This window comes from Haliotis asinina, chromosome 11 (genome assembly GCF_037392515.1).
Source record: "Haliotis asinina isolate JCU_RB_2024 chromosome 11, JCU_Hal_asi_v2, whole genome shotgun sequence".
In the NCBI taxonomy this organism is placed as follows: domain Eukaryota; kingdom Metazoa; phylum Mollusca; class Gastropoda; order Lepetellida; family Haliotidae; genus Haliotis; species Haliotis asinina.
In genome coordinates, this window is record NC_090290.1 from 43,552,635 (window position 1) to 43,580,351 (window position 27,717).

Sequence of the window (27,717 nt, forward strand, 5' to 3'; positions counted from 1 at the left end):
ACTGAGAAAAACGTGGTACATAAAGTCGTGTTACAGTTAGATGTTTTAGTACAGTTAGCTAAACATTTCGAATCTTTTATCCAAGATTTTGTGTTTGACGGTTTTGATGTATTTCAAATTGAGTGAAATTTCACATTAAGTGAAAAGCAAATTGTCAATGTTAAACGTACGTGTACATCTCCGACCCGTGAAACCAGGAGCACAGGTGCAGTTGTATGTGCGCCCATTTGGACTGCAAGTGCCTCCATTAGCACAAGGGCTTCTAGCACAAGGACCATTGTTGACTGCAAATGGAATAGCAAAGTTAGTTCCCACAGCGTCTTTCAAAATATAGAAAACAGCCACATATAAGATATTGTAAGTTTTATTATGTTAAACCAGCATGTGCTAAATATCATGAATTGTTAATATTAGCTGACGAGAAACACATTCTAGCTTTAAGTATCTACGTGAAACGAAACCTGCCAGTTTGAGCATATCGACTTTACAGTACTAAATTTTGATCTACATTATACACCGCTATGCACTCACTGTATTTGCGTATATTAAATGTACTTTAGGTCATGTGACCTCCATATTGAATAAAATTGTTATTGTCATTAACATATTTGAAAACAATCAGTGTCATGCTGTTGACACACGGGGAGTAAAAGTGTTCTGCAAATGCATTCCTGATACTTACAGTATTGATCAATACTGTGCTTATATTATTAGTCAATACAGTATTTATTTACTTTTCAATGGTTTTATTTTTGCTACAGATGTTAACATGACACATAGAAGTTCGCAGATGTTCACATTCAGATAAGGATGCATAGATAGATGATCATTATTCGTAATGCTGGATATGAGGTACAGCTCATACAAGTTGGACTATATGTAATGGTCATAGGGTCGAAATCATTTTACACTGTACATTGTTTCTGAGCAGATGTTACATGTATCTGAGTAAGTGTAGGTACATACTAGTGTTGCTTCGTATTCTATAAAAAAAAACAGCTAGTGCAGGTTGGACTGCATCTAGTAACACTCAAGGCATCAAAGTGACCAGTTACATTTGAATGTTGTCACTGATTAGATTATTCTTCACATTTCAGCAAATCAATGGAGGTCCAATTCGATGAATAAATACACAACTCATTATATATAAACGTGAGGTAATTAGTTTATAGAAGATCACAGACGACTTTTACTCCAGGTATGTTTTTGTCATAGTGTTAACATGAAGACATTACTCCGAAGAAACGTGGCACATAAATACGTGTGAGAGTTAGAAGTTTTAGTAAAGTAATTTAAGCATTTCGAATCCTTTATTCAAGATTTTGTGTTTGACGTTTTCAGTTTACATGTATTCCGAACTGAATGAAGTCTCACATGAGACTGAAAAGCAAATTGTCAATGTTAAACGTACCTGTACATCTCCGACCCGTGAAACCAGGAGCACAGGTGCATCTGTATGTGCGGCCATTTGGACTGCAATAACCTCCATTAGCACAAGGGCTGCTAGCACAAGGACCATTGTTGACTGCAAATGGAATAGCAAAGTTAGTTCCCACAGTGTCTTTCAAAATATGCAAAACGACCACAGATAACATATTGTGTGTTCTATCATGTTAAACCAGCATGTGGTAAAGATCATGAATTGTTAATATTAGCTGACGAGAAACACATACTAGCTTTAAGTATCTAACTCAAACGAAACCTACCAGTTTGAGCATATCGACTTTACAGTCCTAAATTTTGATCTACATTATACACCGCTGTGCACTCACTGTATTTGCGTATATTAAATGTACTTTAGGTCATGTGACCTCCATATTGAATGAAATTGTCATTGTCATTGACATATTTGAAGACAATCAGTGTCATGCTGTGGTCACAGAGGGACTAAAAGTGTTCTGCAAATGCATTCTTGATACTTACAGTATTGATCAATACAATACTTTCATGACAAATAGTTGAAATTAACAAATGATAGCAGTAGTGGCCGTATTTCGGAGGGTGTTAAAGTGCTGTCAAATCATTGTCATTGTGAGGTGATTGATCTATGTAAGATTACAGATGATTTGTACTAAAGATATGTTTTTGTGATAGTATTAACATGAAGACGTTCCTTAGAAAAACGTGGCACATAAATACGTGTGAGAGAAGTTTTAGTAAAGTTATTTAAGCATTTCGAATCCTTTATCGAAGATTTTGTGTTTGACGTTTTCAGTTTACATGTATTCCGAACTGATGGAAGTCTCACATGAGACTGAAAAGCAAATTGTCAGTGTTAAACTTACCTGTACATTTCCGACCCGTGAACCCAGGAGCACAGGTGCATGTGTATGAGCGACCTCTTTGCCTGCAGGTTCCTCCATTTTCACAAGGTCTATTAATGCAGTGATCAGGGACTGCAAATTGAATAGCAAAGTTAGTTACCACGCTCTCTTTCGAAAGATACAAAACAACCAAAAGCAACACATTCGAAAAGAATCAAGTTTATATTGTGGATACACATGGCATAAACATGTTCTGTCAATACAGTATTGGTCAATACATCTTGATTCATTCATTCATCCATTCATTCATTCATTGATTCATGAATTTCCCTGCAGATGTTTCCATGACGTACAAATATTATTAGATGCTCACATGCACATAAGTATGCAAAGATGGATGATCATTATTATTAATTGTTATAGTGGAGTATACAAACAGACATTGAGCTCACAAGTTTAAAAGCAGTGTGTGGAAAGTGGACCAAAATGCGAAGGATTTGGACTGATTATTGTTTGTAAAGCCAATAAATAGACCTGACTAATTGTAACTTAATATTTCCTTTTAGATGTTTTGAATACTGGAGTTCTCTCCTTTTCTATACATATTGTTGCTATTGTGTTTCCTCAATAGACAGATAGGAATTTTGTAACAAATATGCTATTTCAGACCAAAGTCTGATGATGTCAGCATCAGGATGTTGGAGAAGGCAGTATTTTGTTTGTTACAAAATTGTATTTTACTTACTATAAATCTATACCATGATTTATTCATGATATGGCTGAAACACTTTAGATGTGACATAAAATCTTAACTCATTACTTAACTCAGTTCCAGATGAACGTCAGTATGTCTCCTGATAAAGCTGCTAGCACAGTGTATTTACAGAAGAGATAATACATTTCAAGTCAGTTACATCCGGGATTTATTCATGTGAGGCACTGACGTCAACAAATACAACTTCAAGTCTTACATATTGACAGTTACATAAATTGGAGAAAAATAATCCATTCAAACACCATATGTACTAAAAACGAATGTCAAATCTTGAATCCTAGCGTAAAAAACGACAATGTGAAATTGATGTCTTAGATAAATTCGTATTTTAAACTTTTAGGGAATTCTATTCGACTGTGACAGAAAGGTTTCGTGATATCTGTGACCGGTTACATATGAATGCTGTGACTTACTTGATTATTCTTTACATTTCGGCAAAACAAAGGAGGTCGAGTTCGAAGAATAAATACTCAACTCATTATATATCAACGCGAGGTAATGTAACTATATAAGATAAGAAATGACTTTTATTTAACGTATTTTTTGTCGTAGTATTAACATTAAAGAAATTACTGAGAAAAACGTGGTACATAAAGTCGTGTTACAGTTAGATGTTTTAGTACAGTTAGCTAAACATTTCGAATCTTTTATCCAAGATTTTGTGTTTGACGGTTTTGATGTGTTTCAAATTGAGTGAAATCTCACATTAAGTGAAAAGCAAATTGTCAATGTTAAACGTACGTGTACATCTCCGACCCGTGAAACCAGGAGCACAGGTGCAGTTGTATGTGCGCCCATTTGGACTGCAAGTGCCTCCATTAGCACAAGGGCTTCTAGCACAAGGACCATTGTTGACTGCAAATGGAATAGCAAAGTTAGTTCCCACAGCGTCTTTCAAAATATAGAAAACAGCCACATATAAGATATTGTAAGTTTTATTATGTTAAACCAGCATGTGCTAAATATCATGAATTGTTAATATTAGCTGACGAGAAACACATTCTAGCTTTAAGTATCTACCTGAAACGAAACCTGCCAGTTTGAGCATATCGACTTTACAGTCCTAAATTTTGATCTACATTATACACCGCTGTGCACTCACTGTATTTGCGTATATTAAATGTACTTTAGGTCATGTGACCTCCATATTGAATGAAATTGTCATTGTCATTGACATATTTGAAGACAATCAGTGTCATGCTGTGGTCACAGAGGGACTAAAAGTGTTCTGCAAATGCATTCTTGATACTTACAGTATTGATCAATACAATACTTTCATGACAAATAGTTGAAATTAACAAATGATAGCAGTAGTGGCCGTATTTCGGAGGGTGTTAAAGTGCTGTCAAATCATTGTCATTGTGAGGTGATTGATCTATGTAAGATTACAGATGATTTGTACTAAAGATATGTTTTTGTGATAGTATTAACATGAAGACGTTCCTTAGAAAAACGTGGCACATAAATACGTGTGAGAGAAGTTTTAGTAAAGTTATTTAAGCATTTCGAATCCTTTATCGAAGATTTTGTGTTTGACGTTTTCAGTTTACATGTATTCCGAACTGATGGAAGTCTCACATGAGACTGAAAAGCAAATTGTCAGTGTTAAACTTACCTGTACATTTCCGACCCGTGAACCCAGGAGCACAGGTGCATGTGTATGAGCGACCTCTTTGCCTGCAGGTTCCTCCATTTTCACAAGGTCTATTAATGCACTGATCAGGGACTGCAAATTGAATAGCAAAGTTAGTTACCACGCTCTCTTTCGAAAGATACAAAACAACCAAAAGCAACATATTCGAAAAGAATCAAGTTTATATTGTGGATACACATGGCATAAACATGTTCTGTCAATACAGTATTGGTCAATACATCTTGATTCATTCATTCATCCATTCATTCATTCATTGATTCATGAATTTCCCTGCAGATGTTTCCATGACGTACAAATATTATTAGATGCTCACATGCACATAAGTATGCAAAGATGGATGATCATTATTATTAATTGTTATAGTGGAGTATACAAACAGACATTGAGCTCACAAGTTTAAAAGCAGTGTGTGGAAAGTGGACCAAAATGCGAAGGATTTGGACTGATTATTGTTTGTAAAGCCAATAAATAGACCTGACTAATTGTAACTTAATATTTCTTTTTAGATGTTTTGAATACTGGAGTTCTCTCCTTTTCTATACATATTGTTGCTATTGTGTTTCCTCAATAGACAGATAGGAATTTTGTAACAAATATGCTATTTCAGACCAAAGTCTGATGATGTCAGCATCAGGATGTTGGAGAAGGCAGTATTTTGTTTGTTACAAATTTCTATTTTACTTACTATAAATCTATACCATGATTTATTCATGATATGGCTGAAACACTTTAGATGTGACAAAAAATCTTAACTCATTACTTAACTCAGTTCCTGATGAACGTCAGTATGTCTCTTGATAAAGCTGCTAGCACAGTGTATTTACAGAAGAGATAATACATTTCAAGTCAGTTACATCCGGGATTTATTCATGTGAGGCACTGACGTCAACAAATACAACTTCAAGTCTTACATATTGACAGTTACATAAATTGGAGAAAAATAATCCATTCAAACACCATATGTACTAAAAACGAATGTCAAATCTTGAATCCTAACGTAAAACACGACAATGTGAAATTCATGTCGTAGATAAATTCGTATTTTAAACTTTTAGGGAATTCTGTTCGACTGTGACAGAAAGGGGTTTGGCGATTTCAGTGACCGGTTACATATGAATGCTGTGACTTACTTGATTATTCTTTACATTTCAGCAAAACAAAGGAGGTCGAGTTCGATGAATAAATACTCAACTCATTATATATCAACGCGAGGTAATGTAACTATATAAGTTAAGAAATGACTTTTATTTAATGTATTTTTGTCGTAATATTAACACTAAAGAAATTACTGAGAAAAACGTGGCACATAAGTTCTTGTTACAGTTAGATGTTTTAGTACAGTTAGCTAAACATTTCGAATCTTTTATCCAAGATTTTGTGTTTGACGGTTTTGATGTATTTCAAATTGAAGGAAATCTCACATTAAGTGAAAAGCAAATTGTCAATGTTAAACGTACGTGTACATCTCCGACCCGTGAAACCAGGAGCACAGGTGCAGTTGTATGTGCGGCCATTTGGACTGCAATAGCCTCCATTAGCACAAGGGCTTCTAGCACAAGGACCATTGTTGACTGCAAATGGAATAGCAAAGCTAGTTCCCACACTCTCTTTCAATATATGCAAAACGACCACAAATAACATATTGCATGTTTTATCATGTTAAACCAATACGTGCTAAATATCATGAATTGTTAACATTAACTGACGAGAAACACATTCTAGCTTTAAGTATCTAACTGAAACGAAACCTGCCAGTTTGAGCATATCGACTTTACAGTACTAAATTTTGATCTACATTATACACCGCTGTGCACTCACTGTATTTGCGTATATTAAATGTACTTTAGGCCATTGTCATTAACATATTTGAAAACAATCATTGTCATGCTGTGGACACACAGGGCCTAAAAGTGTTCTGCAAATGTATTCCTGATACTTACAGTATTGATCAATACTGTGCTTATAGTATTGGTAAATGTATTATTTATTTACTTTTCAATGGTTTTATTTTTGCTACAGATGTTAACATGACACATAAATGTTCGCAGATGTTCGCATTCAGATAAGGATGCATAGATCGATGATGATTATTCGCAATGCTGGACATGAGGTACAGCTCATACAAGTTGTAATGGTCATAGGGTCAAAATCATTTTACACTGTACATTGTTTCTCTGCAGATGTAACATGTATATGAGTAAGTGTAGGTACATACTAGTGTTGCTTCGTATTCTATAAAAAAAACAGCTAGTGCAGGCTAGACTGCATCTAGTAACACGCAAGGCATAAGGTATTTTTTACATCAAAGTGACCAGTTACATTTGAATGTTGTCACTGATTTGAATATTCTTTACATTTCAGCAAATCAATGGAGGTCCAATTCGATGAATAAATACACAACTCATTATATATAAACGTGAGGTAATTAGTTTATAGAAGATCACAGACGACTTTTACTCCAGGTAATTTTTTGTTATAGTATTAACATGAAGACGTTCCATAGAAAAACGTGGTACATAAATACGTGTGAAAGTTAGACGTTTTAGTAGAATCATTCAAGCATTTCGAATCCTTTGTCGAAGATTTTGTGTTTGACGTTTTCAGTTTACATGTATTCCGAAGTGAGGGAAGTCTCACATGAGACTGAAAAGCAAACTGTCATTGTTAAACGTACCTGTACAGTTCCGACCCGTGAAACCACGAGCACAGGTGCAGGTGTATGTGCGAGCTCTTGGCTTGCAGGTTCCTCCATTTTCACAAGGTCTATTAATGCACTGATCAGGGACTGCAAATTGAATAGCAAAGTTAGTTCCCACGCTGTCTTTCGAAATATACAAAGCAACCAAAGATGACATATTCGAAAAGAATCAAGGTCATGCTGTGGATACACATGGCAGAAAACTGTTGTGAATACAATCCTGATACTTGCAGTATTGGTGTATACATTTTTTATTTATTTATGTATGTTTTTATTTCCCTGCAGATGTTTACATGACGCATAAATATTAGTAGATGCTCACATGTACAGAAGTATGCATAGATGGATGATCATTATTATTAATTGTTGTAGAGGAGTATACAAACAGACATTGAACTCGGAAGTTTAAAAGCAGTGTGTGGAAAGTGGACCAAACTGCAATGAATTTGGACTGATTATTGTTTGTAAAGCCAATAAATAGACCTGACTAATTGTAACTTAATATTTCTTTTCAGATGTTGTGAATACTGGAGTTCTCTCCTTTTGTGCACATATTGTTGCTATTGTGTTTCATCATTAGATAAATAGGAATTTTTTTTAACAAATATGCTATTTCAGACCAATGTCTGATGATGTCAGCATCAGGATGTTGGAGACGGCAGTATTTTGTCTGTTACAAAGCTGTCGTTAGATCTTACACCCGCAATCGAAGGCAAAAGAAGGGGAAACTCAAGTAGGTATCAATATCATTACACGCAATAAAACATCGTTTAGTTGCTCCCACTCTTCAGAAAAAACTTGTTATTAAAGAAATGTTCACTAAAGTTGTGTAAATAGCTAAATTTTTCAGGACAGATAGTTGAAATTAACAAATGATGGAGTCTACGTGCTAGTGGCCGTATCTCGGAGGGTGTTAAAGTGCTGTCAAATCATCGTCCTCATGAGAAGGTGCGTGTGTCCCAAAACAATTACATTTAAACATACTACTATTTTAAACCACAGTATATAACATGATTTGATTTATGGTTAGAGTGTCTAAAATTGATAACATCTGAAGGGATGGTGTAAATCCAGTGAGGGTCCATGCAGGAAAGAAATGTACTGCAAGTCTCCATTGTCCCTAGTATAATGATCTACCTGCAGTTGTTGGCGATCAATAGTCAGTTTTATATTTTTCTAGATTTGGATAATAGTTGTAAATTTATGTCGTTGATAATCTATGTGTTCACTGTCCTTTGTTGACAGGTTTTAAAAAATACTTCACTTACTATAAATCTATACCATGACTTATACACGATATGGCTGAAACAGTTTAGACGTGACATAAAATCTGAAATCATTTCCTCACACATTTCCTATGTCTCCTGATAACGCTGCTAGCACAGCGTATTTACAGGAGAGTTAATACATTTGAAGTCAGTTACATCCGGGATTTGTTCATGTGAGGCACTGCCGTCAACAAATGCAACCTCAAAATCTTTTACATTGACAGTTATTTGAATTGGAGAATTATATATCAACGCGAGGTAATTTAACTATATAGGATCATAAATGACTTTTATTTAATGTATTTTTGTAGTAGTATTAACATTAAAGAAAGTACTGAGAAAAACATGGAAGATAACTTGTTGCAGTTAGATGTCTTAGTAAAGCTATTTAAACATTTCGAATCCTTTATCTTAGATTTTGTGTTTGATGTTTTCATTGTACATGCATTTCAAATTGAGTGAAATCTCACATTAAGTGAAAAGCAAATTGTCAATGTTAAACGTACAATAACATCTCCGACCCCTGAAACCAGGAGCACAGGTGCAGTTGTAGGTGCGGCCATTAGGACTGCAGGTGCCTCCATTACCACAAGGGCTTCTAGCACAAGGACCATTGTTGACTGCAAATGGAATGGCAAAGCTAGTTCCCACAGTGTCTTTCAAAATATAGAAAACAAGCACATATAACACATTGTAAGTTTTATCATGTTAAACCAGCACCTGCTAAATATCATGAATTGTTAATATTAGCTGACGAGAAACACATTCCAGCTTTAAGTATCTACCTGAAACGAAACCTGCCAGTTTGAGCATATCTACTTTACAGTACTAAATTTTGATCTACATTATACACCGCTGTGCACTCGCTGTATTTGCGTATATTAAATGTACTTTAGGCCATGTGACCTCCTTATTGAATAAAATTGTCATTGTCATTAACATATTTGAAAACAATCAGTGTCATGCTGTGGACACACGGGGACTAATAGTGTTCTGCGACTGCATACAGTATTGATCAATACATGATTGATTGATTGATTGAAGTGTGCTTATAGTATTGGTCAATACATTATTTATTTATTGACTTTTTATGTTTTTATTTTTTGCTACAGATGTTAACATGACACATAAATATTTGCAGATGTTCACGCACAGATAAGGATGCATAGATAGATCATTATTCGCAATGCTGGACATGAGGTACAGCTCATACAAGTTGGACTGTATGTAATGGCCATAGGGTCAAAATCGGTTTTACAGTATACATTGTTTCTCAACAGATGTTACATGTATATTAGTAAGTGTAGGTACATACTAGTGTTGCTTCGTATTCTATTAAAAAAAACAGCTAGTGCAGACTAGACTGTATCTAGTAACACGCAAGGCATAAGGTATTTTGACATCAAAGTGACCAGTTACATTTGAATGTTGTCACTGAGTAGATTATTCTTTACATTTCAGCAAATCAATGGAGGTCCAATTCGATAAATAAATACACAACTCATTATATATAAACGTGAGGTAATTAGTTCATATAAGATCACACACGACTTTTACTCCAGGTATGTTTTTGTCATAGTGTTAACATGAAGACGTTACTACGGAAAAACGTGGCACATAAATACGTGTGAAGGTTAGAAGTTTTAGTAAAATCATTTAAGCATTTCGAATACCTTTATCCAAGATATTGTGTTTGACGTTTTCAGTTTACATGTATTCCGAAGTGAGGGAAGTCTCACATGAGACTGAAAAGCAAACTGTCATTGTTAAATGTACCTGTACAGTTCCGACCCGTGAACCCAGGAGCACAGGTGCATGTGTATTTGCCAGCTCTAGATATGCAGGTTCCTCCATTTTTACAAGGAATAGGTACACACGGGTTAACGACTGCAAATTGAATAGCAAAGTTAGTTACCACACTGTCTTTCGAAATAAACAAAACAGCCAAAGGTAAGATATTCGAGAAGAATAAAGGTCATACTGTGGATGCCTAGGACAGAAAAGTGTTCTATAAATGATACTTACAGTATTCTTCTGTACATTATTTATTTATTTATTTATTTATTTATTTATTTATTTATTTATTTATTTATTTATTTATTTATTTATTTATTTATTTATTTATTTATTTATTTATTTATTTATTTATTTATTTATTTATTTATTTATTTATTTATTTATTTATTTCCCTGTAGATGTTTACATGACACATAAATATTAGTAGATGCTCACATGCACGTAATATTCATAGATGGATGATCATTATTATTTATTGTTACGGTGGAGTATACAAACGAATATTGAACTCACAAGTGTAAAGGCAGTGTGTGGAAAGTGGATCAAAATGCGATGGAATTGGGCCTACAAGTGTTCTGCAAATGCAATCCTGATACTTACAGTATTGATCAATACAAAAATTTCATGACAGTTGAAATTAACAAATGATAGCACTAGTGGCCGTATCTCGAAGGGTGTTAAAGTGCTGTTAAATCATTGTCATTGTGAAGTAATTGATTTATGTAAGATCACAGATGATTTTTACTCAAGGTATGTTTTTGTGATAGTATTAACATTAAGACGTTCCTAAGAAAAACGTGGCACATAAATACGTGTGAGAGTTAAATGTTTTAGTAAAGTTGTTTAAGCATTTCGAATCCTTTATCCAAGATTTTGTGTTTGACATTTTCAGTTTACATGTATTCCGAAGTGAAGGAAGTCTCACATGAGACTGAAAAGCATTTGTGTGTGCGACCTCATGGTCTGCAGGTTCCTCCATTTTTACAAGGTTTATTAATGCACTGATCAGGGTAAAGTAAACCACGACAAGGTGACATTCATGTCTTAGATAAAATTTTAAAATTTAAGGGAATTCTATTCGACTGTGACACACAGTTTTGGCGATTTATGTGACCGGTTACATATGAATGCTGTGACTCATTTGATTATTCTTTCGATTTCTGCAAAACAAAGGAGGTCTAGTTCGATGAATAAATACACACAACTCCTTATATATTTAACTATATAAGATCAGAAATGACTTTTATTTAATGCATTTTTTGTCGTAGTATTAACACTAAAGGAATTACTAAGAAAATACGTGGCACATAAATACGTGTTACAGTTAGATGTTTTAGTAATGTTTTTTTAAACATTTCGAATCCTTTGACACTGAAAAGTAAAGTGTCAATGTTAAACGTACCTGTACATTTGGGACCACTCAAACCAGGAGGACAGATGCAGTTGTATCTGCGGCCATTTGGACTGCAGGTTGCTCCATAAGCACAAGGATTACTAGCACAAGGATCATTGTTGACTGCAAATTGAATAGGAAGGTTAGTTTCCACACTGTCTTTTGAAATATAGCAAACAAACAAAAATAACACACTGTGTGTTCTGTCATGTTAATCCAACACGTGCTAAATATTATAAATTGTTAACATTGACTGAGAAGAGATACACTCTAGTTTTAAGTATCTACATGAAACGAAACCTCCCAGTTTGAGCATATCGACTTTACATTAACTAATTTTGATCTACATTATACACCGCTGTGCACTCACTGTATTTGCGTATATTAAATGTACTTTACGCCATGTGACCTCCATTTTGAATAAAATTCTTTTTGTCATTAACATATTTGAAAACAATCACAGTCATGCTGTGGATACACAGGGTATAAAACTGTTTTATAAATGGAATCCTGATACTCACAGCATTGGTCTATACATTATTTATTTACCTTTTTGTGTTTTTATTTCCTACAGATGTTTACATGACACATAAATATTCGTAGATGTTCACATGTACATGAAGATGGATAGATGGATGATCATTATGATTAATGCTGTATATGAAGTGCAGCTCATACAAGTTGGACTATATGTAGTGGCCATAGGGTCAAAAGCATTTTACAGTATACGTTGTTTGTCAGCGGATGTGACATGTGTATGAGTAAGCGTTGGCACATACTAGTGTTGCTTCGTATTTTACATGAAAAACAGCTAGTGCAGGCTTGACTGTATGTAGCTACACTCAAGGCATAAGTCATTTTTACATTAAAGTATACCCTTTGGAGTATACAAATGAATATTCAACTCACAAGTTTAAAAACAGTGCTAGGAAAGCGGACCAAACTGCGAAGAATTTGGACTGATTATTGTTTGAAAAGACAATACATTTGCCTGACTGATAGTAACTTAATGTTGTGTTTGGATGGTTGGAAAATTATCTCCTTTTCTTCTCATATTGTTTCCATTGTGTTTCCTCTTTTGGCAAACTGCATTTAGTGGATTAATGTTTCCCACCCAAAACAGTTTTGTGTGGTGTTAAATCAATGTATCCTTCACTTGTTTACAAAACGAGTACACACGTGAATCAATGTAACCAATCTACACTAACTTTTGCAAAATATTCCAAATAGTTTGAAGGCAACACATACACGTAAAATTCAGCGAAAATTGTCGAATTCCATTCGTACAAAACTGGACACCAAAGCGCTGCTGTTCACATGCACGATATTTGCGCATGTTTTTCGGCAGTTTGAAACACGACGCAATTCGTCGGCATGGGAAGAAAGAATGGCGATCAAATTCATATTTTCCAATTCCTTCTGTTGGAAGTCACTATCCAATACCTGTTGCTATTTTAAGTGGTCATTTGTTTGATCAGAACAAAATTGACACAGTGTTTTATAAAAAAAATGTTTATTCTCACCTATTTTGGAGATACTGAAAGGTAAAATGGGGCAGGCAAGTATAGTTACCTCATGTTTAAAAGAGAAATTTCTTCTTTTATACGCATTCATTAACTGCTTTTTAAGTCCTTGTAATGTAATAAAACCAACATCCATATCCTATTTATAAGTAATATCTTCTTGTGACAAAATATCACCGTCGTCATTTACTGTATTTCTCAAGTGTATTATTTTCTTTCAATTTTTCGAGAAATACTGTTCTGTCTGTAATCCGAATACTGGTATTGTGCACGTGTGATTGTTTAAGACCTCTGTACTATGAGCCTCATTCAGATAGCCAAACGGTTAGATAGTCAGCCATTCAGAATCTGTGTGAACCAGTGGGTAACACACATATAATATAGACACCATCAGCAAGTCATAGTCTCTGAATATTTGTTACACACAATGAAGCATTTTCTATACATGTACATACAGAATTGTCACACACAAATCCGTACAAGGTTTGGGGATTTTGAAATAGACTGAATCGTATCATCTGGCGGACTTGATACAGATGAGAAGAAAAGAGATGATTTAATTTTGACAGTAATAATGATTTCAGCTCAACATTTCTTCCCATAGGTGTTAGCAGTCTTGGTTCGAAAGTTTTCATCTCGCTCTCAGTTTTGCCAAGCTTGTAAAATTAATTAATGTCTACAATATATACTTGATCGATATCAAATTTCTCCTAACCGATTACATTGTGATTGTACCTTAAGAGGCTTTTGGGCATCATATCCATATCAGTCTAATCCTTTCTAATCCTTACATTAGTCCAGAAAACCTTGCGAGGACAGTTAAGACATGAAACACCGCATAGAGAACTTTCTTAGTACCGTCTAATGTTAGTGAAATATCACTTGGAAACGGAGCTAAAAACTTTCACCATTTTCGATCTTAGTACCCTTTATCTCCTAATCATTTATTATCGTAATTGCAAAGATTCCCACACATAAGATGAATATATGTGACAAGACTTGACTGCATCCTTTTGTAATCTTGATCTTATAACTTTAACATGGGTTGACCTGTCATATGTATTTTGTGAATAACAGGCATACTTTATCGATGGACAGACAGAAGCCCAACAAGACGGAAGCCCCACACCTGTCAGACAAAAGCCCCTCAATATATATATTATATATATATATATACGAAAACAATTTAGATTCAACAAGATTTATTTACATCAATAATCCACAGCACTAACTGATACCTGTCACATCATACAATTATAATCCTAATTATTCTATTAATTATCCTAATCTAACACCGTGTCCAACATCCTTAACAAATTCTGGAATATTTGACACCACCTTTGTTATTCATTAAGATTTCCATTTTCACAGGTGGTAAATGTCAGCCGCCTGACTGTTTTATAGATAATCTTGAGTTTAAACTCAAGACATTGAGCAGATCCTGTTAACACTAACTTCATTAATTGACCCTTCCTCCTAAAGACCATCATTGAAAAAAAACAACACTTGTTAAGTGTCTTAATTAATCCCCAAGATCATAAGACGAAGCTCCTCCGCCTTGAGAAAACATAGTGTGGGGCTTCTGTCACATGTGTTTTTGTAGCTATGGGGCTTATGTCTGTGGGGCTTGTCTTGTTGGGCTTTTGTCAGGCAATCAGTTTATCATGTTAGAGGACTCGACCGTGCCGCATAGTTACCCTTAATCTTTTATCCATCAAGTACAGCTGGTTTTCTCTTTGGAAATTAGATATTAGAGGGCAGATCACTGTATCTTTCGAACTTGGATAACGAACCACCTTTTTCCAAAGTAAACTAGTTTCTCGGGCCCATGATGTCATTAATGTTAAAATGAAGGGGAAATCATAAAGACTGATCTATAGTTGTTGTGTACAGTTGTGTTGTGTCTATAACTTGATGTCATGCACACACTATCCAATATCTATGTGGAAGAGGAAAGTAGTGGTATAAAACATACCAAAGCAGTATCCCGATTTAGGGTTGGTTTTCTCGAGGTAATATATCTCTTTACTGCCACACCTCTTCGTCGTAATGAAAAATGGCTTGACGCAGGTATTATACCAGTCCCTATAACACATTCTGGACCTGTTTCTCCCCTTGGCTTGAAGCAAACAGAAAGAAAATATATCAGATAAATGAGGCATGTAATATCAGTAAGACAGTGCTTGAAATTGTCGTCAGTTTTCACTTTCGGTTCAGGTGATTTCATTGAATAAAACTTGAACAAGATAAAATATAGCGAACACGTTAACGAATTTTCCGACAACGCTAGCGATACCTCTAGGACAGGTTATACCTCTAGGACAGGTTATACCTCTAGGACAGGTTATACCTATAGGACAGGTTATACCTCTAGGACAGGTTATACCTATAGGACAGGTTATACGCTAGCATGAACACATGTAACCACAAATGAAACCATGTTAACACACCATCACACCACGTAATCACAATGTAACCATACGTTATCAGATATAGTCACAGGCAAACACGTGATCCCATGTTATTACACGCAAAAAAACTACACGTGACTCTGTGTTATCACACTTGCCAACACAATGCCTCAACATGCCACCTTGTTATCTCACACAACACCATGTAACCACACGTTACACTATATTATCACACCCCACCGCACAATGCCTCAACATGCCACCTTGTTATCTCACACCACAACACCATGTAACCACAAATGACTCTGTTATCACACTTGCCTACACAATGCCTCAACATACCACCTTGTTATCTCACATCACAACACCATGTAACCACAAGTGACTCTATATTATCACACCCCACCTCACAATACCACAACATGTCACCTTGTTATCACTCAGCACAGCACAGTGCAACCACAAGTGACACTATATTATCACACCCCATGCCACTACCACACAATGCCACAACATGTCACCTTGTTATCGCATACCGTGTAACCACAACTCACCCACTAATATCACACATCGTCACACAATGCAATAGCACCCCATGTGACAAAAATGTACATGCAGTTGAGAAGTGTGAGTAGCGGTGGTCTTACAACGTCTGTAGACTGGGAATTGGGTGCCACACCAATTGGGCGATGATGGAGGCCGGGTCAGCAGTTCCCATTGTCCAGGGGCCGCATACCAGCCAGGAGTAAGATTGCTATCGTCGATAATGAGTGGGGTTCCTTGTGTATTTTTCTCGCGATGCGCCATGTTCCCAAGCTGTCTGTAGCTGTCACATGGATCTGGTTTTGAAAGCCCTGCAGTAAAAGAACGATACCACGCAATGTGGTTTAGATTAGGCTGTTTGGTTGGTTGGTTTGGTGTTTAACGTGGCACTCACGAATATTCCATCTATACTACAGCGGTCTGTCACACATAACGGGACACAACTCATATCAGTCAGTAAGTAGTGTAAAGAAGCTATGTTCCTCACAATGTGTTTAGACTAGTCCAGTCTCCTGTAACTGGCGTCGTGTGTAACACTCAGAAGTTACCTCTGCATATGGTTTTTTGATGCCTAACTGGTAAAAATATATTATAAAGTTAGAATATTGCTGAAGACGGTGTAAAACAACACACAAAGACAGCAAGCAGTAACTGCACTATTGCACGCAACTGGTACGTAGACATTTGGGTAGACTTCAGACGACATTTTGAACAGATGTTTCAGGCTATTGTTAATCTTGTCAAAAGGTCAGATCGTAAATGCATAGGTTTTGTCAACAAGTACTGTATAATACTTATCAAAACATGTTAGAGCTAATCTAAACTGCTCTTGTCAAAATGTCTGGATGAAACATGTAAACATATTGACATTCAATACTGTGTTTAGTTAAGGAAATGCTGAGGCTCTTGTGAATTGGAGCAGCATGAATGAATGAGCATTTCAGACTATAACACACACCCCCAAAAAACCCCCCAAAAACAAAAAAACCCAACCAACCAAACAAAAAAACAAACAAAACAAAAACAAAAACAAAAAACATGTTCACTACTGCTTGCATAAATTAATTTAGGACTAAGGGTAAGTCAATCAATTCTAATGATCTCCAAATGCAGGAAATGTTTTTGGTGGCCAGTGTAGGTCAAGAGGCAATCTCGCGTGACAAATGTTAAAGCTGAACACAGAGACTCTGTAGAAGTAGAGTGAGTGAGTTTAGTTTTACGCCGCACTCAGCAATATTCCAGCTACATGGCGGCAGTCTGTAAATAATTGAGTCGGAATCAGACAAACCAGTGATCAACAGCATGACCTTCGATTTGCACAATTGGGAACCGATGACATGTGTCAACCAAGTCAGCGAGTCTGACCACCCTACCCCTTTAGATGCCTCTTACGACAAGCATAGTTGCCCTTTCTGGCAAGCATGGGTTGCTGAAGGCCTGTTCTACCCCGGGCCCTTCACGGGTCCTGTGAAAGCAGAATGTCCAAGAAGCATGAAGAAGCGCACAGGACAGGTCCCCTGCACTTTGTGCAAAGAGACACCCAGGGTAAGCAGTCACATTGACCTCTCTTGTCATGGACGTGTGAAAAGCATGATGACAGAGATAGTGGGGACGGTTACTTTTGATTTAAAGCTATCTGCAATCGACCGTGTCCACTTCACAGTGGAGACACGCAAAACATCTCAGATATATTGGAAGAAGACATGCAAAACAGGTAAAAAACTGAAGATCCTTTACATCATTTGCCTTGCCACATCACAAATTATCAAATTGTTGCAACAGTCTAGTAGTAAACCATTAAATATGCCTTTGAATGCAAAGGCCCGTGATGGAAGACAGCATCACGTCTGCCATAGATGGCAGCCCTGAAGATATGGGAAACACGTGGACTGTTCAAGAAACAGGAACGCAGAAGGGAAAGAGAAGACTGTCTGATAGCTATGGATATATCTACGTTTGCATGCTTGTCAGCTTGCTCATCTCGTTTATGTAAATATATGTTTGTTAATCGTATGTTGTGTGCTATTCCTACATTATTACAGTGACTTTGTTCTCAGAGAGAGACCATAAAGCAAACTAACGAGAGTGTTCACTTAGTATCTTAATTACGCGTCATGTTTAATATGATACAAATGTACTCAAAATAAGGTTAGGCATTAAAGTGAATTCTGTCATAACTGCGCATGTTTAGAAATCATAATACTTCCGATTCAACAATTTGATCAGCATGTGAGCATGACATACCACGTGACCCAGAGTATGTACCAGGTGCTCTATTTGGGATCAGAATGTCCAAGAAAGTACAGATTCTAGTGCCGTTGGGGATTGAGTTATTTCCGGCATTCGAACCTACACTTTCACTACAGTCTGTGTAAAAATAGCCATCAGCTGTGAGAGGAATGGCAAATGAAATATAAATATCCTTGCATTCCCGCAAGATGCTTGTCTGAATACACAATACCGCGTATGTACCAGGTGCTCTATTTGTGATCATGATGTCCCAGAAAGTACAGAGTCTAGTGTTGTACCTATTCGCCAGTTACAGCCATCTAACCCACTGAGCCATCTTGCCTTCTACAAAATGGAAGTCTGACATCTAGGAGTCCCGAGATACAGGGACTGCTGGGCCGTGTGAAAGTAATGTAGCTTAGGACCGTCGGGAAGATGTTTTCGAAATCTGTAGTTCTTGAAATCTTAGCAATTTTGCTACAGTCAAACCAATAACAACAATACAGACTACACCGTACACAGTTTCACACTCTTTCTTCTAAACACTGTTGACATTTTTATGCGCAAAGCGTTGAAATAGTTAACATGATGGATCATAAATTATGGGAAAGATTCCATTTGAAAAAAAGAGAGATAATTTACTGAAGGTCACAAGGGCCTGCAAATATTTGAAACTGCAAGTCCGATACAATAACAACCACATCTGGACCGCCGGGCCGCCGGGCCGGCGATTATTTCGAACGTTGGTTCAATGTGTTTGAACAACAGTAAGCGACGCTCTCAATTCTTACCCTCCAGCCGGCTACTTCGCTGACTGTAGCAGGCATGACAGAAGAGCAGGACAAGCAAAATGGCTGCTGTACCCTGAAAAGTCAACATTTGAAACAAGTTAATATCTGTTTGCTCTAAAATCGAAACATCAAAACTTTAATCGAAGCGGACAAACCATTGGACGTTCGTTTCCAGTGGGCGAATTTATCTTCCCTTCACTAATCAGCTAGGTGCGCTGATCCGGACGGTCCAAACTTAATCTGACAGGGCACGTCGTATGCGCGATGTGTAACGTACGTGATACTATTACACTTAGAGGCAGTTAACCAGTAAAGCTTTCACCTTCACCAGTAACGTGCATGCAGGTGCATGGACCGTATATCTTTTCCCTTTTATGATGATATATCAAGTGTTATGTCCTGAAATATTTATTCCATGAATCTACGATATACCTGTGCTAGTCATGACTGCTTATATTGCAAGCATGAATCGCGAAAAGGCAGTTCGAAGCGAGACGGTGGAATCAGCTGATCGTTTTCTGGTCATGTTTTGTCGTTTCTGTTGACGTTTTGAAATCGGTAATGTAAGTATGGCACTAGATGTTTCAGTATCACATATTTAACAGTGCAGTGTATTTTCATTGTATATGTTCTCAAATCGCTTAGGTATTGCGACCGATATGGCTGCATTCACGTAATTCATTACGGTGAGCTGGTGCGCGAAACGTGAAACACTGAAAGTCTTGTTACTAGTATGTAAATTTCATCGGGTCGTAAAAGATGGGATTGAGATCTTTGACAAAAGACTTATTTAGGACCGGAAGCGAGAAGTTGCACCGTCGCTTATATCATTGTAAAAGGTAACAAAAAGGTCGTATTAGCATTAATCATGAAACACACAAACCGTATATACACGCGTGTAAAGGTATTGCAGCACCTATAATGTTCATCCCAGCTATAGCCATTCCTAGTGCGGAGGAGGTCCAGGGATGTTATTACGGGTGTTATACCAGATATAGTCCAGGTATTCTAGGCCAATTTATCACTCAACTTGGAAGAAATCGTAACAGAAATATTTTCACCAAAGCGCATTTCTATGAGGTAAATAGAACACCATACCAAGAGTCCTGAGGAATCCCAACGTTTCCCCCCAGGAAATGTGATAAAATTGCACAAATCTAATATGGCCGTCACATATCAATAATTGGATACAAATCTACTCTCAGAAGACACATTTGAATGATTTAAGTTTTCAAACTTGGCTTTATTCACGTGATATATGTTGTAAACATGATGTGTTTAATAATTCATTACAAAAGATCCGAAAGAGGACATGTACGTTAAATAAAGTTTGCAAACCGTGTATCTAGACTCTACAATGATTCTAGGGTATTTTCCAAAAGAGTAGACGTGAAGTCATCTTCAAAATACCAAATATGAAATCCAGATTGTTTTGAAATTAGGCTAGAAGTATGGAGAAATGACATTTGTCAAAATTAAATTACACCAACGCGATGTGTCCAAACAATTTACTGATAATTATACATTCACTTTACAGGTGTACACGTACAGGGGGATAGGAATTCTAAAATAAATCAGCACATGATCTGTAGCAAACAGTTGGTGTTCAGATGAATAGTTCGTTGCGAGTGAAACGTCATTGTCACACTTCAAACGTCATTTTTATCGTTTTCCGATAAATGACGGGCGACTGGGCATTTCTGCAAATGGTACCACGGCATTCTTTGCATATGTAATGCAGACCATCCTTCCTGCACTTGCATCTCCTTGTGTTGCATCCTTTATGCAACTGCAGCAAATCACACCCAGCAGTTCTGGTGCTGCTGCGGGCTGATTGGTTTGAGTTGGCATACGGTAATCGGAGTGATCACCCTATGGGGACAGTGGTCTCATGCTCTAGGTTGACATCAACGACTCTAGCACATTAGAATCAGGCATTAACGAGAGATGTTGGTGGACGATATGATGGCATGGACGGTATGATGGCCCCGGAGACGTATTTTCACACGGGGTCGACCACTACGTGGACGGTCATCAAGGCTGATGGTAGCGTTGCATCCCTCTCTAAAGCGTTTTATCATTCGTACGCTGCAACTGAAGTCACCCACGTGATTCGAGTACGTTGACATCCAATGGCTTGGTGTCATTGATCTCTCGTTAACGTAGCCCCAGCTGTTGTGTTCAGATAAAAAGTGAACGATTGCCATTGTAACCGGGAATTTAAAGCTGAATGCATGCATGATGCACGCGCATCTCGATTTCAAGGTTGTACCTTGCAAACTCGTCCCTTTTCACAAACAAAACATTTTTAACTTCAATCTCAAACGCTATTTTATTGGTCAAACAGGCTATGTGTTCCTCAAACTTGCCTTCCGTTGTATATTTAAAAAGAAATACTTAAATACTCCAGAGATGCTTGAATGCCATCCCCAACATTACGACGTTTCTTTCTCATCTTCAAACTCAGAACATATGTTTTTGATGCACATGCATTATGCAATACATAATTAATATTTTAAAGTATTTTTAACAAATCACCCCACAAGTTAATCCATTCTAAATTCAGCCTATACCTGTCCCCTTAATGGGATTTCTGGTCCACAGGACGAATCCTAGTGATCATAACATTCAAAGGCAACTTACCTTCATCGTCTGGTCTTCTTCCCAGAGTGATGTGGCGATAAGTGAGGGAAGGACCTTATATTCTGTAGATTGTGTGCAACATATGGGTGTTCTGGAATGAAACCAAGGTTATCCTTTACAAAAATTGCTAAAAATGGTGTACATCTTGACATTTATGACCATAAGTAAAGGACACAAATCTCAAGCTGCGCTAATATGCATGTATCAGTATCAGCTAGAAGGTTACGTCAAAGTAACGGCTGTTTCCTGTTGTGTATCACGCCACGGTGGTGAACTAGTTTCCACCCCTGCTTCACGTTCTCCTTTAATCCCATCCTCATTCTACACCCTTCCTTGATGTTTTGTCATCACTACTTCCTTCTTAATTTCCTTCTCTATACATCTCCTCATTTTTTGTTGTTCAACGACCCCATCGCCTTATTCTTCATTAACTACTTTACCGGCCCCTCTTCTTTTCCTCCCCTCATGTCCTTGTCCCTTTCCACACTTTATATACGTATCAATCTTCACATCATTCGGACCTGTTAAGGTCCAGGTAGAATAGAATGCGACTTTGTGGTAAGAGACGACAAACGTGATCGGGTGGTCAGGCCCGCGGACTTGGTAGGCACATGCCATCGGTTCCCTATTGCGCAGATCGATGCTCATGTTGTTGATCACTGGATTGTCTGATCAAAACTCGATTATTTGCTGTGTGCGAAAATCTAAAACTAAAACTCACTCACTCATTCACATCCGTATTCTCTGTAACCGACCCGTGAAGGTTAGAAATCATCTTTGGAAACCCTTCTTGCAATTCAACTCCATCACTCTTCTACTTACTTACAGATCTCTATTCGACTTATCCCCCTCGTCATTGTTTGCATCTTGCTTTCTCCCTTCTCTTTATTTTCAGCTAACCTTCTTTCTTCTCATTATTCTTTCCCCCCTCCCGATCCTCATTAACCTTGTCCTCCCTTCTTCCTTTTCATTAACCTCACCCTTCTTTCTTCCTGATCCGCATATCTGCATCCTCCCTTATTCCTCATCCTCATTAACCTAAACCATTCCTCCCTCTTTCTCATTAATCTCACTCTTCCCACTTCCACATCCCCATTAACTTCATCGTCCCTTCTTCCTTCCCATTAACCTCACTCTTACTTCTTCCTTCTTATGCAGACATTTCCTTCTTCCTGAACCCCATTAACCTCACCCTTCCTGCTCCCTGATCCTCATTAACCACACCCCCTTCATTCTTGTTCTCATCAACGTCAAACCCCTTCTTCCTGATCCTCATTAGCCTCACCCTCCCTCCTTCCTGATCATCATTAACCCCAGCGAACGTCTTCCTGATCCTCATTAGCCTCACCCTCCCTCCTTCCTGATCATCATTAACCCCAGCGAACGTCTTCCTGATCCTCATTAGCCTCACCCTCCCTCCTTCCTGATCATCATTAACCCCAGCGAACGTCTTCCTGATCCTCATTAGCCTCACCCTCCCTCCTTCCTGATCATCATTAACCCCAGCGAACGTCTTCCTGATCCTCATTAGCCTCACCCTCCCTCCTTCCTGATCATCATTAACCCCAGCGAACGTCTTCCTGATCCTCATTAGCCTCACCCTCCCTCCTTCCTGATCATCATTAACCCCAGCGAACGTCTCCCTGATCATCATTATCCTTCTTTCTGATCCTCATTAACGCCTACTTTCCTTCTTCCTGATCCTTACTAACCTCACGCCCTTCTTCATAGACCTCATTAACCTCACCCCTTTTTACTGATCCTTATTCTCCCGAGAGGGTCCCTAGTATGGTGATCTACCTTCACTTGTTGGTGATATATAACCCGTATTTTATATCGTATTGTCCAAATAGTGACATTACTTTTAACTTTCCACACTAGTTTTAATTGTAACTGTGATATTCTAGTTGTTTTACTGTCCTTTTCATTTTTATAGTGTATGCACATTTCATTTCAATATCAAATATGTTCTCGTAACGATATGGCTGAAATATTGCCTATGTGATGTTAACTGGTAACTCACTCACTGTTGATCCTCATTAACCTCACTCCCTTCTTCCTGATCCTCAGTTATCCCATCCACCTTCTTCTTGATCATCATTAACCTCACCCTTCCCTCTTCCTCATCCTCCATAACCCCACCTCTCCTTCTCCATGATCCTCATTAACTTACCCTCTTCTTCTTGGTTTTAATTAACCTCACCCCCTTCTTACTGATCCTCATTAAAATCTCCATCTCTTATTACTGATCCTCATTAACCCCACCTCTTCTTCCTGATCCTCTTTAGCCCAACCATTTTTCTTACTGTTCCTCATTAACCTCACCCCCTTTTTACTAATGCTCATAAACTCAACTCCATTCTTCCTGATCCTCATTGCCGCCACTTTCTCCTGAACCTCATTAACTCAAAGTCCTTCTTTCTCATCAACTCCTCCTCCTACTTTTACTTTACACCCCTTTTTGCTGGTCCACTTTAACCTCACCCCCTTCTTCCTGATCCTCATTAACCCCAAGTCCTTTTTTCTCATCAAACCCCCTTTTTACTGAATCTCATTAACCTCACCACCTTTTACTGATCCTCATAACCCCAACACCCTTTCTTGCTTTTTCCTCATTAACCCCCTTCTTCCTTATACTCATTAACCTCATCCGCTTTTTTCTGATCCTAACCAACCTCACTCCCCTAGTTTCTGATCCTCAATAACCTCCCCCTTCCTCCCCATCCTTACTGATCCTCATTCACCTCACCTTCCCTTCTACCTGATCCTCATTATCCTCACCCTATAGTTGTCCTTCTCATTACCCTCACCTTTCCATTTTCCTGATCCTCACCCTTCCTTCTCATTATCCTCATCCTCCAATTATGTCTGCTATTCACACTTAACTTCGTCACGATGTGGCTAAATATTGCCGATGTGACGATAACTTTTTCTTCATGCACTCACTTGGTCTTCCTGGGTACCCATCACCACCACCACCACCACCACCATTCATCAACTCCGCTCCACTCCCCAAACCTCCCTCCACACAAAGCCATCATCACCACGCTGGCGACAATGTCCAGATCATTTGTCATTGTCTTGGGATACAGTGAGTAAACATCGATGATGTGGGAAATTAACATACATTGTGAATTTGAAAAAGTACATCATGGGTAACAAATGTCAGAACAAAATGTCTTTCAGTTGAAAAAGCGCTTCGGATATTTTTCATCCCAAAAGAAGTGATCTCGACATATTAATATTTATACAAAGAACACGTTTTCGATATTTTTAGGTAACTGGAAAACGAAAACGTCTTTAATTTGTGAAAATTAACAGATTAAAGGAAACAGCTCCTGAGCACGTAGACCTAACACCAATCAAGCGTCTAGTCCATGTTCATGTTGACAGGTAACAGTCAACGTGAGTACTGTAGGTTTTGCGTGGTACGTGTAGTGCGGAAGGAGTAGTGTGGAAAGCGTAGTGTGGTAGGAATAGCCTGATACATTTTATGTGTAGTGTGGTAGGTGTAGTGTGATAGTTGTGGAATAGAAGATATAGTTAAGTAGTTAACGTGGTACGTGTAGTGTGGTGTAGCGTGGTAGGTGTAGTGTGGTAGGTGTAGTGTGGTAAGTGAAGCATGGTAGGTGTAGCGTGGTAAAAGTAGTGTAGTAGTAGCGTGGAAGGTGTAGTGGGGTAGGTGTTGTATCGTGGGTGTAGTGTGGTACGTGTAGAGAGGTAGGTGTAGTGTGGTAGGTGTAGTGTGGTAAGTGAAGCATGGTAGGTGTAGCGTGGTAAAAGTAGTGTAGTAGTAGCGTGGAAGGTGTAGTGGGGTAGGTGTTGTATCGTGGGTGTAGTGTGGTACGTGTAGAGAGGTAGGTGTAGTGTGGTAGGTGTAGTGTGGTAAGTGAAGCATGGTAGGTGTAGCGTGGTAAAAGTAGTGTAGTAGTAGCGTGGAAGGTGTAGTGGGGTAGGTGTTGTATCGTGGGTGTAGTGTGGTACGTGTAGAGAGGTAGGTGTAGTGTGGTAGGTGTAGTGTGGTAAGTGAAGCATGGTAGGTGTAGCGTGGTAAAAGTAGTGTAGTAGTAGCGTGGAAGGTGTAGTGGGGTAGGTGTTGTATCGTGGGTGTAGTGTGGTACGTGTAGAGAGGTAGGTGTAGTGTGGTAGGTGTAGTGTAGTGGGTGTAGCATGGTAGGTGTAGTATGGCAGGTGTAATGTAGTAGGTGTAGTATGGTAGGTGTAGTATAATAGGTGTAGTGTGGTGAGTGTAATGTGGTAGGTGTAGTATAGTATTTGTAGAATGTTAGGTGTGGCATGGTAGGTGTAGCCTGCTAGGTGTAGTATGGTAGCTGCAGCATGGTAGGTGTAGCATGGTAGGCGTATATGGTAGGTGTTGCATGGTAAGTGTAGTATGGTACGTGTAGCCTGGTAGGTGTAGTGTGGCAGGTGCAGATTGTTAGGTGTAGCATTGTATTTGTTGCATGGTAGTTGTAGCATGGTAGGTGTAGTGTGGTAGGTGTAGCAAGATACGTGTAGTATGGTAGGTGTAGTATGGTAGGTGTAGTTTTTTAGGTTTAGTATAGTAAGTGTAGCATGGTAGGTGTAGCATTGTATGCGTAGGATAGTAAGTGTAATATGGTGGGTGTAGCATGGTAGGTGTAGCAAGGAAGGTGAAGTATTTTAGGGGTAGCACGGTATTTCTAGTGGTTTAGGCGAAGCATTGTAGGTGTAGGAAGGTACGTTCAACATGGTGGGTGTAGTTTGGTAGTAGTAGTATGTTAGGTTTATTATGGTAGGTGTAGTGTGACAAGTGTAGTATGTTAGGTGTAGCATTATATTTGTATCATGGTAGGTGTAGTATGTTAGGTCTAGTATGGTAGGTGTAGTATGGTAGGTGTCGGTTTTTAAGTTTAGCGTGGTAGGTGTAGCATGGTAGGTGTAGAATGGTAGGTGTACGATGGTAGGTTTAGCATGGTAGTTTTAGCATTGTATGTTTATGATAGTAAGTGTAGCATGGTGGGTGTATCATGCTAGGTTTAGTGTGGTACGTGTTGTGTGATAGGTGTAGCATTGTATTTGTAGCATGGTAGGTGTAGTATGTTAGGTGTAGTAGTTTAGGTTTAGTATGGTAGGTGTAGCAGTGAAGGTGTAGTATGGTAGATGTAGCTTGGTAGGTGTAATATTTTAGGTGTAAGAAGGTAGGTGTAGCATGGTAGGTGTAGTGTGGCAGGTGTAGTATGTTAGGTGTAGCATCGTATTTGTAGCATGGTAGGTGTAGTATGGGAGGTGTGATGTGGGAGGTGTAGTATGTTAGGTTTAGTATGGTACGTGTAGTATGGTTGGTGTAGCCTCGTAGGTGTAGTGTGTCAGGTGTAGTATGTTAGGTATTGCATTTTAGTTGCAGCATGTCAGGTTTATTGTGGTAAGTGTAGTGCGGTAGGTGTAGTTTTTTTGGGTTTAGCATGGTAGGTGTAGCATTGTATTTGTAGGACAGTAAGTGTGGTATGGTAGGTGTAGCATGGTACGTTTAATGTTGTATTTTTATCTTTGTAGGTGTAGGATCGTAGGTGTATTGTTTTAGGTGTAAGGTTTTACAGGAAGTATGTTAGGTGCAGTTTGGATGTTTTTACACGGTATGTGTAGTGTTGTATGTGTGTGATGGATGGTGGGGTATGGTAGGATTGTATTTGTGGGATGGTATTTATAGTATGGTAGGTGTAGTTTTTCAGGTTTAGTATGGTAGGTG

The 27,717-nt window shown here is 38.1% G+C and overlaps 1 protein-coding gene across 9 annotated transcripts in view; it reads right to left on the bottom strand.

The window, feature by feature from the left end:
- LOC137256273 (fibropellin-1-like) overlaps positions 1–22,014 on the bottom strand; it is a 38,431-nt gene extending 16,417 nt beyond the window's left edge. For 3 of the 9 annotated variants that reach the window (XM_067794009.1, XM_067794006.1, XM_067794004.1), the window contains exons 1-14: positions 21,990–22,004; positions 19,347–19,419; positions 16,431–16,637; positions 15,348–15,491; positions 11,859–11,972; positions 10,436–10,546; positions 9,166–9,279; positions 7,368–7,478; positions 6,151–6,264; positions 4,655–4,765; positions 3,781–3,894; positions 2,286–2,396; positions 1,412–1,525; positions 171–284 (exon numbers count right to left, since the gene is read on the bottom strand). In XM_067794009.1, coding sequence (XP_067650110.1) covers positions 171–284; positions 1,412–1,525; positions 2,286–2,396; positions 3,781–3,894; positions 4,655–4,765; positions 6,151–6,264; positions 7,368–7,478; positions 9,166–9,279; positions 10,436–10,546; positions 11,859–11,972; positions 15,348–15,491; positions 16,431–16,637; positions 19,347–19,419; positions 21,990–21,995 — 1,558 coding nt within the window. In that variant the 5' untranslated portion in view covers positions 21,996–22,004. Of the gene's footprint in view, positions 1–170; positions 285–1,411; positions 1,526–2,285; positions 2,397–3,780; positions 3,895–4,654; positions 4,766–6,150; positions 6,265–7,367; positions 7,479–9,165; positions 9,280–10,435; positions 10,547–11,858; positions 11,973–15,347; positions 15,492–16,430; positions 16,638–19,346; positions 19,420–21,989 lie in introns of all 9 variants that reach the window. The other 6 variants (XM_067794007.1, XM_067794005.1, XM_067794008.1 and 3 more) reach the window with 6 other exon arrangements.
- Between the last annotated feature and the right edge of the window lie 5,703 nt (positions 22,015–27,717).